Raw genomic sequence first — 13,403 nt, 5'->3', positions numbered from 1 at the left:
TACTGGAGCACTTCAGTCTTTCTCATCCAATTTAGCTTCTAGTTTTAGGCTCTTCTGTTGTCTGTTGGCTCCATTTGCGTCATCTTCACTTGTGCAGCCAGACAGCGGGTACCTGAAGGCAGGTGGCCGTGCCCCACCCTGTACCACACCCTCCTCAGGGCAACAACAGTGCTAAACATCAGTAGGTGTGGAGAGTGGCTAAGAGCTCTGCATTTCCTTCAAGTGTAGGTGGCCTCACCTACACATTAGCCAAGTTATTTTCTGAACCGGAGTTTCATCAGCTGTAAAATGAGGACGATCACACCATCAACCTCTTGGAGTTGTGGGCGGACTGAATGAAATAATTCACAAGTGCTTAAGCAGAGCATCTGGTACCCAGGAAGCCCTCAGTCGGGGCAGCCTATTACCTCTCCTGGTCCACACATATTCGCTGACCACCACAGATTATTTGGAACCTTCTACCCTGTCCAGAGACAAAATGTTGTTTTGAAACTAGGAAGTCACATATTTTATATCTGCACTTGTATGCAGATGATCTTTCCTTGCCTGGGAAATCTACCGTATTTTGTCCTTTTTTTTTTTTTATTCACATTTTAATACCTTGGAACTCAGGCTGGGTCTTACAATCCAATCCTCTAAGTAGCTGCAAGATGTTTTGTTATCATAGATTCCATCAAATACAGCATGAATTCTTCAGCTTCTTTTGAAGAAAGAGATTTAGAAAGAGAATTACAGTACTCAGAAGCCTCTATCTCTTCTTCTATGTTGCTCTTCACGCTTTTAACTCTGCCCCAGGAGCCCTGAAGCTGGCTTCAGAGTGCCGCCACTATTACCCCCTAAATGCCGTAGACAAAGGGACACTGCTTACTTCACCATGTACATGTCTTTTAAGCCATTTGATACCACTTCAAATGGAAATCACTTCACATTGATATCTAGTAGTCTGAAGGCAGAAAGTCCTGGTTATTAGAGCTCTTTCACAATTAAAATGCCTATTTGGTCATGACTGTCTTGAAAAGCCCTAATGAGGTTGATATATGTTCTGATTTTTCCAAAACACTTAGGAGTTTTGCCTGTTGTCCCAGCATAATTATTAACACAACTCCTTTCATTCTCAGGAGTACCCTGGTTTGGATGATAAATTATATGATTACCCAATGTGAAGACCAAGGTAGCTCTGAAATTTATGGCTTTCATGCCTTCTAGTTTAATTTCGTCTTTGACTAAAAGCCCAGCTTTACAGATAACAATCTGTCATCCGTGTGGTTCGGGCAGTGTTCATTCCTTCAGATTTTTGTCACACACTGGTTACACAGTGAGAAGCACAACACGCATGGCCCCAACTCATGGAGTTTACAGCTTAGCACAGCAGACAGACATTAGGTAATTACGTACCCCAAACATCACAACTCCTCAGGAGAGGTACAAAATGCTACGACTGCCTATAAAATATAACGCATGGGGAGGCAAGGTAGGACATATGGGCAGTAGAAATCCATCTGGATTGTTTTTTGGGTTTTTTTTAACATCTTTATTGGAGTATAATTGCTTTACAATGGTGTGTTAGTTTCTGCTGTATAACAAAGTGAATTAGCTATACATATACATATATCCCCATATCTCCATTCTCTTGCATCTCCCTCCCACCCTCTCTATCTCACCGCTCTAGGTGGTCACAAAGCACCGAGCTGATCTCCCTGTGCTATGCAGCTGCTTCCCACTAGCTATCTATTTTACATTTGATAGTGTATATATGTCCATGCCACTCTCTCACTTCATCCCAGCTTCCCCTTCCCCCTCCCCGTGTCCTCAAGTCCATTCTCTACGTCTGCGTCTTTATTCCTGTCCTAGGATGCTATCTCATTTTAACCCAGCATTCATAATGTCATGGTGTTTGCCTTCCATTCATCTGCCATGAGGAGGAGACATTTCAGTACAAAGAGGCCCTCTGAAGACGGGCACTAAGTAGTAATTGTGAGTGCGTAAAGGGCAAGGAGCAGAAACTTAGTCCTTGGTTTCTTATTCAGGTGGCAAAACCATGATAGGAGCAAAAGAGAGTGAGGGAGACAAGGACAGAAAACAATGCTATTTGGTGTGGTTGTGTTCCTTGGGGGTGAAAATTGTATCAAGTTTTCTGTTTCGTTTTTCTCCTGTATTCTTCTTGGAACACGGTTCTAAGCACATGGCAAAAATGCTCAGAGCATCTTGACTTGGGATAACTGAGAAAATGAAGCTCAGAGAAAGAAGGCACAGAACTCAGATTCAAACAGAGAAGGGAGAAAGTTACAAGGTGGCCCCTGGTGATGTTGGCTTTTCAGTCCCTGGCTTCTGCCTGAGATCTGCAATGTCAGCACCCCAAACAGACTGTGGGTTGGCAATCTGGGGGAGGATGAGTGAGCATGAAGACCCTGAGAGGGACTCTATAGCCTACAAATATGAAAAGTTTCTCCTCGGAAAGAACTAGGCGGGGGGGGGGGGGGGGGTAGCAGAAAGCCAGTATGGGAGAAAGATCGCTTGTCAACAGGATTCCCAGTTACTGACAAAAACACCAGGTGTGTAAATTTACTTCCGAGATCATACATGATTAACTGGTCTGCTTTCCATTTATCCATTGCCTGAAGAGCACGTTTCCAATACAAATGGGCCCTTCCAAAGATAGGAAATTAAATAATAATTATGTAAGCACCAAGGCCAAAAAGAAAAAAAAAAAAAAAAAAAGGATTGGTCCATAGTGCTTGCATGGAGAATCTATAAATTATGATGCTACATCTTCAACCACAGGCCCTGTACTAGTCCTGATAAATTCTAGATAAATGTCAACTAGTGGTGGGCAAAAATTTTATCTAGACAAATTTTCAGTAAACGAGACATAATTAAACTTAAAAACTCAACAGATTCTTCAAGGATTAGAGATGACATTGGCAGAGTCACATGTTGGTTGTTCATTTAACAGTGTATAATTAATTAATGCATGTATTTCATATGTGTAATTAATGCAAGGTAGTATAATAGACAGAGCTCTGACTTTAGGATCGGAGAAATATAGGTTTGAATCCCGGCAATGCCAATTGTCAGGGTCTCTCCTTGGCAAATCTTTGAGCCACACTTTTTTCATCTGTATAATGGGAATACTGTAATGAAATGTGGAGTCCTCTTTGAGTTTTGAGAATTTAACAGGATAATATACGAAAGTACCTAGCAGTATCTGGCATATAGAAAGCCAGGTAAATAGTAGCTGCTTTGATGGTGATTAGGTTCAAACTTCTTATAAGTAACCTAGATGATACTTTAATGCCTCCAAGCCACAAAATCTCATATTTAATACTGGTCTAACTATACCTGCTCAGCTCACTTACCACTTATTACAGAGATCAAGTGAGATATTATATAGGAAATTGCCATAAAAACTACGAACTCCTATATAAACATAAAGTATTATCCTTTTCTCTCTGTTGTCTGTTTGGATTTATAGCTACTTGTGTTCTTTGTTTGTCCTTAACACAAATGCCCCAAGTGAAGGAGATACATTGCTTTTGCTGACTTCTGTCTGCAGCATGCCCTCACAATAGGGTAGATGACAGGCAGATGTTAGGACTCAAATTTTCTCCCCAAAGAATTTTCTTTCTACCCATTCTATTTCTTTCCCTTCATGCACTTCCTCCATTTCTCTTTCGATTAATTCATTTAATATTTATTAAGTTCCTATATGTCACCTTTTCTTCTCTTTGTCTAGGCTTAGTTATAAGCAGCACCAACACTCACTAATTCTGGTCTTGTTGTTTACTAACTGTGACCTTGGGCAGACTAAGCTCAATGTGCTCAGTTTTGTTTTGTTTTTTTTTTAATCTGAAAAGTGGGGACAATACACCTACCTCCAGGGATGTTGTAAGAATTAGATGTCACGTTCAACAAGGACCCGTTGAATGCTTCAGGTTGTGCATTCCCTCCTGTGCATTCAGACCAAGGCTGTCCCCTTGGACTTGACTGACCTGTGAATGATGCGCTGGCTCCGCAGGTAGTCCAGGGCCATGGCCAGCTCACAGATGAAGAGCTTCACAGTGTCTTCCTGGAAGCGGACATTCTGCTGCAGGTGATAACGCAGGTCCCCGCCCAGCAGGAGGTCCACCACCATGAACATGTCTTCCTCATCTTGGAAGGAGTACCTGGAGGGGAATTAGAAATGCAAACGGGTTAAATACATTTACACACTAAAGAGGCCCAGAGGCAAAGGGCACCTTACAGATCAGAGCAGAACTTTCCTAAGCTAAGGGTTCAGGCTTTGGGAATACTGGTCTCACTCCAGGCCCTCAGTTTCCACATGTGTAAAATGGGAATGATAAGAAGGTCTTCCACATTTGATCACAGTAAAGACTAAATATGGTGAGTATAATATTTAATGTCATTCCTGGCATATAGTAAGAACCCATTAACTGGAGGTCTACAAAGCTGTAAAGCCCAGGAAATAAAGAACACCCCATTTATTCACCTATTATTAACGATCATATCCTGAACACACTGTTGCAGGAGGTCCATAAAATATGAGTTACAAGCCCTCCTTGAAGCACCTCATGCTTATTTTTCCACACTAACAACTTCATTGCCCAGCAACATTATAACAAATCATGAACCACATTAAATGATAAGAAAAAGATATAAAAAGGGCAATAAAGAAGTAAGTGCACAGTACAGGGCAGTAATTCACTCAGTCTTTGGGATAAGGAGGGAAGGGAAATCTTCTCAGCAGAGGAGAAAACTGAGTTAAATTTTGAAGGATGGTGACAATAATAATAACTACAAAATAAAGCCAACATCTCTGGGGCAGACTCTAAAGCACTCCACAGATGTGGTGTCATTAACCCCACAATGCTGCTCTTATGCCCCCATTTTACAAATGAGGAAATCAAGGCCCAGTGAAGCTTAAGTAATTTGCACGAGGTAAAACACCCAATAAATGGTAGAGGTGACGGGGTCTCCAGGTCCAAAAGTAAGATTTGAGAGAGGAAAACAGCACGAATTAAGCACAGACATGGGAAAGAACACAGTGTGAGGGGGGAAAGGAAAATAGTTTGGGTTTGTTGGAACGACAGGTGTTATGGGGAAGCTTGAGCCTGGAGAGAAAGATAGAGGGCAGATCCCATGACAGGAGCTTGTTCACGAGTCTGTACATGTTGGAAAGACGGTGAAGAGGTTTAAGCAGGACGTATGATCAGACGGGGACTTCACACTTGAAGGAGCATGGGCTGGAGGGACGGGAAGAGGAAAGGAGACACAGGCCAGCAGAATTGGCCTCTGCTGTTTGCAAAGAGTCTTCCGTAAAAATGCATTCCAACTGCCATGACTTGTTTTGTTTTCCTCAAAGCACAGACATGATTTCTAGTCACAAAAAGCTCTCTGTATCAGCACTATTTTGACATCTTTCTTTTGACATCATGTCAGTGAGATCGTATTTTAAAGTTTTATTTGAATCACAGAATTAAGAGTCTGCAAAGCAGTGCCCAGGATGCAAACGAATTCCTAGTGACAAATTCTTTGCTTAGGAAACAAACATAGAATATCAATGATGGGAGAACTGTACTGAGTACATTATCTTCTTTAGAGTGATCATTGTGCTAGAGGAGGAGAGGACTTGCGAACAAAAGAAAAAAGAGAAATTCAATGAAGCATTAATCTGAGGCAGTAACATTCTAATGAAGACTAGGTCCTCGGTGTTTACTTGTTCAGTAAATAAAATGCTGTTTACCACTGAGGACTGATTCACACAGAAGATGTCAGAAATTAAGCCCTTAGGGGGAATTTAGACAGAAACACGAGAAGCGCTTGTAAAAACGTGGGCAGTGCATCCTCGGTATTGTCTTTTAGGAAGTGTTATTCTTCACCTCCTTGCAAGGACTGGCTGGGCATCTCTGCCATAGGTTTAATGGGCACCAGGATAGGTGCCTGGACCTGGGCTATTTGGTTCAGAATCCTCCCAGCTGCACCACTACGCGTTATATCCATTGTGTTTTACAGGTCTTTCAGGAAGTAATAATGTGCTAGTTATATGTAAACCTGCCCGGGATCTATTGCACTTAGGCTGCCCTTAGCTAATATAACAGACGATGATGGCTCATGGGATGTGAGCAGTGTCCTGTCGGGATAGCTGGCAAATGAGGTGGTTGAGAGCTGGGTACCGAAAGAAGGGAGAAGAGGATGCTAACATGAACGTAACTCGATGCCAATGGATACAACCCAGGCAGACTGGGTTCGCATAGAGAGCAGTGATTGGCTGCATTCAGCTCCCCACTGGAGGCAGGCGGAGGTCCCAAACCCGGTGACAGAGAAGAGGACTCCTCTCCCATTACTCTATTTAACTCGAAGTGGGGGACAAGGGTATTATTAAATTCACCCTAAGTGAACGAACGTTTTTATTGCGACTTGGGCTCAGAGATTTTTATTCAAAGAACAAACTGATAAAGGTGCCAGTTGTGTCAAGTTAACGACAGGGTCCAGCCATGCGGGGGATTATTAGTCAGAGAAGAAGAAGCCCAGGCAAGAGGCAACACGCTTCCCTTGCCCAGTATGATTTTAAATTTATTTAATCATGGAGCCAGTTGGCTGTTAAAAATCCTTTTTCCCCCTCAGCACATCAGACCTGAAGCCCTCTATCACAGATCCTAGGCTCTCAGAGAGAGAGAAGATAAGATTTTAATTTCCAGAACTATATCCAGTAAAATATGTGGGCACAACACAGTTTGGTAATAACTAGGATATGAAGGTTCATATCATAACCTGATTTTTTTAAAACCTAAAAGTGAAAGAGCTTCCCTATACCTTGGCCATTTATCCCACAGACTCAATGATGCATTTCCATTACTTTTTTTTTTTTTTTTTTTTTTTTTTTTAAATTTTTAAACGTGCATTTATTTATTTGTTTGTTTGTTTTTGGCTGTGTTGGGTCTTCGTTTCTGTGCGAGGGCTTTCTCCAGTTGCGGCAAGCGGGGGCCACTCTTCATCGCGGTGCGCGGGCCTCTCACCATCACGGCCTCTCTTGTTGCGGAGCACAGGCTCCAGACGCGCAGGCTCAGTAGTTGTGGCTCACGGGCCTAGTTGCTCCGCGGCATGTGGGATCTTCCCAGACCAGGGCTCGAACCCGCGTTCCCTGCATTGGCAGGCAGACTCTCAACCACCGCGCCACCAGGGAAGCCCTCCATTACTTTTTAAAAATGCTATATCATGGCTTATTTGTTAGTTGACAGCTCCAAAATTAATAAATCTGGTCCCACTGCATGTGAAATGCATTGTAAAGTCTGCTCAGTAAGAGCGGAGATAAGTAACAAAGGACCACCACCCTACCCCACCCTACTCCATCATATTGCCATAGACTATACACAGCTCTCTCTGTGTAATGTTGAACCTCTCCAATCCATTCTACACACCATGGTTATCTTTTTACAATGTGAGTTTTACGTTATCCAGCCCCATAAAACCCCTTCACCTCTTTCCATGGTCCGCAGGACCCTGTGTGGTCTGGCCCTGTTTACTTTTCCAGACTTATTTTGAAGATCTTTTCCTTCCATTACTCAGCTAGCAGTTCATGCTCCCTCCAGCTTTAGAAGACTGTGATATGGTGTGACCTTGCCTGCACGCACAGTGCTCTCCACTAACTGGTTATTGACTCTTCCTCTTTCAGTCTCAGCCCAAAGGACACTTCTCACAGACACATTTCTCACACTCCATATCAAACCTTGTCTCCCTGTTATACACAGTGCCATATTCTTGTTCGCTCAACTTATCATAATTTGAAAATATTTTCCTGCACGCTTTTGGATTAACAGCTTTCATTCCCACTCTGCCATCAGGAAGCATGCCTGCTTTTACTCATCCTTCACTCCTCGGTCCCTGTATGCTTCCTGAAATGTAGACTCTACAAACAGTTGCAGAAAAAGTAACAAATTCATGAAGGAACTAAAAAAAGGAAAGAGAAAAGCAAGATTAAAACTCAGGTTTGGGGCTTCCCTGGTGGCGCAGTGGTTGAGAATCCGCCTGCCAATGTGGGGGACACGGGTTCGAGCCCTGGTCTGGGAAGATCCCACATGCCGCCAAGCAACTAGGCCCGTGAGCCACAATTACTGAGCCTGCACGTCTGGAGCCTGTGCTCCGCAACAAGAGAGGCTGCGATAGTGAAAGGCCCGCGCACCGCAATGAAGAGTGGTCCCCACTTGCCACAACTAGAGAAAGCCCTCGCACAGAAACGAAGACCCAACACAGCCAAAAATAAATAAATAAATAAATAAATAATTAAAAAAAAAACAACAACTCAGGTTTGGGTGGGTCTGATATACATTCCTTAGGTTCTATTTTTAGGAATTAGCATGGCTACCAAATCAGTCATTCACCTTCTTGAAGCTGTCTCATGCAGGCCACTTTGAAATAAATCTGAATTGGAGCACTGGAAGAGATCTGAAGTATTTTCCAATGGAGGGTTTTTCAAATTGTGGCTCATAATGCACTAATGTTTGTGAAATCAGTTTGGTTGGTCCTAACAAGCACTTTTTTGGAAGAAATAAAATAGACTGAATAAAATAAAATAAATGCTATTAACATATAAGGCCAAACATTGTTTTTGTGAATATAATGTGTGTCTCTGTGAGTATATCTACTGGGTTGTGATGAAAAATAGATTTCTTCCTGTGGGTTGAAGATAAAAAAAAAGGTTGAAAACCATGACACTAGGGTAACCTGCTGCTTATTCCAGAACTATTGTATCAAATCCTCATTCAGACTTTACCATTTCTGATGTCTGTCAGTTCTGATGTCTCCATCTAGCAAAGCATGGGAAATGCAGGACAAATATTATTAGATATTGCTTTTAAAAGCTCTCAGCTTTTGTAGAAAAAGACATTGATTCATCAAAGATGGAATCCATTTAAAAACACATTTAAGGAAAATACAAATGGAAAATGCATAGGCTTTAGGCAGGCCTGGGTTTAAATATCACATGTGAATTTGGAGCAAGTCCCTTAAAGGAAGCTGAAACTCTGAGAGGCTATTTGTACATTGGAAATGATTTTATGTACCATGTGGCAAAGAGCAAATTAGATATAATGTTTGTAAAGTAATTAGCGCAAAGCATGGCTGATAGCATGGTGGTAAGGAACTTGGTCCTGGGGACAGACTGCTTGTGTTCAAATCCCAGCTCTGCCCTTTAACATCTTTAAAACTGGATGGAGCAAGTTATATAAGCCCTCAGCATGCCCATCTATAGTAGTATATACCTCATAGGGCTGTTGGGAAGATCAAGTGTAGTTAATACACATAAAGTGCTTAAAAGAGTACATGGAAGTACTTGGAAGATAGCTATTATAATTACCTTTCTTCTTCCACCCATGAATGTAATATAACTCTGGTATTAAGCAGATTGACTTGTTTTATGCAATTGTTTCCTATTATTTTATATGAGGTAATTATATGAAGATACTGATTGATTTATAGCTGATTTACAATATTGTGTTAGTTTCAGGTGTATAGCAAAGTGATTCAGTTATGCATACATATGTATATCTCTATTTTTTTGATTCTTTTCCATTATAGTTTATTATAAGATATTGAATATAGGTCCCTGTGCTGTATAGTAAATCCTTGTTGTTTATCTATTTTATATATGGTAGTGGTGCATCTGTTAATTCTGTACTCACAATTTATCCCTCCCCCCCCTTCCCCTTTGGTGACCATAAGTTTGTTTTCTATGTCTGTGAGTCTGTTTCTGTTTTGTAAATAAGTTCATTTGTGCTATTCTTTTAGATTCCACATATAAGTGATATTATATTTGTCTTTCTCTGACTTACTTCATTCAGTATGATAATCTCTAGGTCCATCCATGTTGCTGCAAATGGCATTATTTCATTTGTTTTTATGGCTGAGTAATATTTCATTGTGTATGTATATATATACCACAACTTCTATATCCATTCATCTGTTGATGGACACTTAGGTTGCTTCCATGTCTTGGCTATTGTAAATAGTGCCACTATGAACATTGGGGTGCATGTATCTTTTCAAATTAGAGCTTTTGTCTTTTCTGGATATATGCCCACAAGTGGGATTGCTGGATCATATGGTAACTCTATTTTTAGTTTTTAAAGGAACATCCATACTGTTTTCCATGGTGGCTACACCAATTTACATTCCTACCAACAGTGTGGGAGGGTTCCCTTTTATGAATATATTTATTGTCAGTGGTATAATCAACATGATTACCATTAACTGAGCTCTTATTATGTATCAGATACCATGCTAGGTACTTTATGTATATTATTGCATTTGATTGTTACTATAAACCTGTGAGGTAAGGAATATCTTTTTCTAAAAATTTTATTTATTTCTTATACAGCAGTTTCTTATTAGTTATCTATTTTATACATATTAGTGTATACATGTCAATCCCAATCTCCCAATTCATCCCACCACCACAACCCCCACCAACCCCACCCCCCACGGCTTTCCCCCCCTTGGTGTCCATGTGTTTGTTCTCTACATTTGTGTCTCTATTTCTGCCTTGCAAACCGGTTCATCTGTACCGTTTTTCTAGGTTCCACATATATGCGTTAATATATGATATTTGTTTTTCTCTTTCTGACTTACTTCACTCTGTATGACAATCTCAAGGTCCAACCACATCTCTACAAATGACCCAATTTCGTTCCTTTTTATGGCTGAGTAGTATTCCACTGTATATATATACCACATTCGTCTGTCCATGGACATTTAGGTTGTTTCCATGTCTTGGCTACTGTAAATAGTGCTGCAATGAACATTGGGGTGCATGTGTCTTTTTGAATTATGGTTCTCTCTGGGTATATGCCCAGTAGTGGGATTGCTGGGTCGTATGGTAGTTCTATTATTAGTTTTTAAAGGAACCTCCATACTGTTTTTCATAGTGGCTGTATCAATTTACATTCCCACCAACTGTGCAAGAGGGTTCCCTGTTCTCCACACCCACTTCAGCATTTGTTGTTTGTAGATTTTCTGATGATGCCCATTGTAACCAGTGTGAAGTGATACCTCATTGCAGTTTTGATTTGCATTTCTCTAATAATTAGTGATGTTGAGCAGCTTTTCATGTGCCTCTTGGCCATCTGTACGTCTTCTTTGGAGAAATGTTTATTTAGGTCTTCTGCCCATTTTTTAATTGGGTTGTTTGTTTTTTTAATATTGAACTGCATGAGCTGTTTGTATATTTTGGAGATTAATCCTTTGTTGATTCGTTTGCAAATATTTTCTCACATTCTGAGGGTTGTCTTTTTGTCTTGCTAATAGTTTCCTTTGCTGTGCAAAATCTTTTAAGTTTCATTAGGTCCCATTTGTTTATTTTTGGTTTTATTTCCATTACTCTAGGAGGTGCATCAAAAAGGATCTTGCTGTGATTTATGTCAAAGGGTGTTCTGCCTATGTTTTCCTCTAAGAGTTTTATAGTGTCCGATCTTACATTTAGGTCTTCAATCCAGTTTGAGTTTATTTTTGTGTATGGTGTTAGGGAGTGTTCTAATTTCATTCTTTTACATGTAGCTGTCCAGTTTTCCCAACACCACTTATTAAAGAGACTGTCTTTTCTCCATTGTATATCCTTGCCTCCTTTGTCATAGATTAGTTGACCATAGGTGCGTGGGTTTATCTCTGGGCTTTCTATCCTGTTCAATTGATCTGTATTTCTGTTTTTGCACCAGTACCATATTGTGTTGATTACTGTAGCTTTGTAGTGTAGTCTGAAGTCAGGGAGTCTGATTCCTCCAGCTCCGTTTTTCTTTCTCAATATTGCTTTAGCTATTTGGGGTCTTTTGTGTCTCCATAGAAATTTTAAGATTTTTTGTTCTAGTTCTGTAAAAAAATGCCATTGGTAATTTGATAGGGATTGCATTGAATCTGTAGATTGCTTTGGGTAGTATAGTCATTTTCACACTCATTTTCAGTCTGCATGTGTCCCTAGGTCTGAAGTAGGTCTCTTGTAGACAGCATATATATGGGTCTTGTTTTTGTATCCATTCAGTGAACCTGTGTCCTTTGGTTGGAGCTTTTAATCCATTCACATTTAAGGTAATTATTGATATGTATGTTACTATTATCATTTTCTTAATTGTTTTGGGTTTGTTTTCATAGTTCCTTTTCTTCTCTTGTGTTTCCCACTTAGAGAAATTCCTTTAGCATTTGTTGTAGAGCTGGTTTGGTGGTGCTGAATTCTCTTAGCTTTTGCTTGTCTGTAAAGCTTTTGATTTCTCTGTTGAATCTGAATGAGACCCTTGCCGGGTAGAGTAATCTTGGTTGTAGGTTCTTCCCTTTCATCACTTTAAGTATATCAAGCCACTCCCTTCTGGCTTGTAGTGTTTCTTCTGAGAAATCAGCTGTTAACCGTATGGGAATTCCCTTGTATGTCATTTGTCATTTTTCCCTTGTTGCTTTTAATAATTTTTCTTTGTCTTTAATTTTTGTCAATTTGATTACTATGTGGTGTGGCATGTTTCTCCTCGGGTTTATCCTGTCTTGGACTCTCTGCACTTCCTGGACTTGGGTGGCTATTTCCTTTCCCATGTTAGGGAGGTTTTTGACTATAATCTCTTCAAATATTTTCTCAGGTCCTCTCTCTCTCTCTCTTCTCCTTCTGGGACCCCTATAATGCGAATGTTTGTGCATTTAATGTTGTCCCAGAGGTCTCTTAGGCTGTCTTCATTTCTTTTCATTCTTTTTTCTTTATTCTGTTCTGTGGCAGTGAATTCCACCATTCTGACTTCCAGGTCACTTATCCATTCTTCTGCCTCAGTTATTCTGCTATTAATTCCTTCTAGTGTATTCTTCATTTCAGTTATTGTATTGTTCATCTCTGTTTGTTTGTTCTTTAATTCTTCTAGGTCTTTGTTAAACATTTCTTGCATCTTCTCGATCTTTGCCTCCATTCTTTTTCTGAGGTCCTGGATCATCCTCACTATCATTATTCTGAATTCTTTTTCCAGAAGGTTGCCTATCTCCACTTCATTTAGTTGTTTTTCTGGGGTTATATCTTGTTCCTTCATCTGGTACATAGTCCTCTTTCATGTTATCTATCTTTCTGTGAATGTGGTTTTCGTTCCACAGGCTGCAGGATTGTAGTTCTTCTTGTTTCTGCTCTCTGCCCTCTGGTGGATGAGGCTACCTAAGAGGCTTGTGCAAGCTTCCTGATGGGAGAGACTGGTGGTGGGTAGAGCCAGGTGTTGCTCTGGTGGGCAGAGCTCAGTAAAACTTTAATATGCTTGTCTGCTGATGGGTGGGACTGAGTTCCCTCCCTGTTGGTTGTTTGGCCTGAGGCAACCCAGCACTGAAGCCTACAGGCTGTTTGGTGGGGCTAATGGTGAACTCTGGGAGGGCTCACGCCAAGGAGTACTTCCCAGAACTTCTGC

General features: G+C 40.7%; 2 protein-coding genes across 8 annotated transcripts in view; one reads left to right on the top strand and one right to left on the bottom strand.

Annotated features, from left to right (window-relative positions):
• Positions 1 to 13,403, top strand: part of PPP2R2B (protein phosphatase 2 regulatory subunit Bbeta) — a 686,797-nt gene that overhangs the window by 40,720 nt on the left and 632,674 nt on the right. The window lies entirely within an intron of this gene.
• The window catches only part of STK32A (serine/threonine kinase 32A), a 125,127-nt gene that overhangs the window by 48,522 nt on the left and 63,202 nt on the right, over positions 1 to 13,403 (bottom strand). For all 5 annotated transcript variants that reach the window (XM_059917417.1, XM_059917422.1, XM_059917420.1 and 2 more), the window contains exon 5: positions 3,990 to 4,163. In XM_059917417.1, the coding sequence (XP_059773400.1) occupies positions 3,990 to 4,163 (174 nt within the window). The remainder of the gene's footprint in view (positions 1 to 3,989; positions 4,164 to 13,403) is intronic.

Source organism: Balaenoptera ricei, chromosome 3 (genome assembly GCF_028023285.1).
Source record: "Balaenoptera ricei isolate mBalRic1 chromosome 3, mBalRic1.hap2, whole genome shotgun sequence".
Lineage (NCBI taxonomy): Eukaryota > Metazoa > Chordata > Mammalia > Artiodactyla > Balaenopteridae > Balaenoptera > Balaenoptera ricei.
Note: the sequence above shows the minus strand (reverse complement) of the source record. Positions and strands in the feature narration are given on the sequence as shown.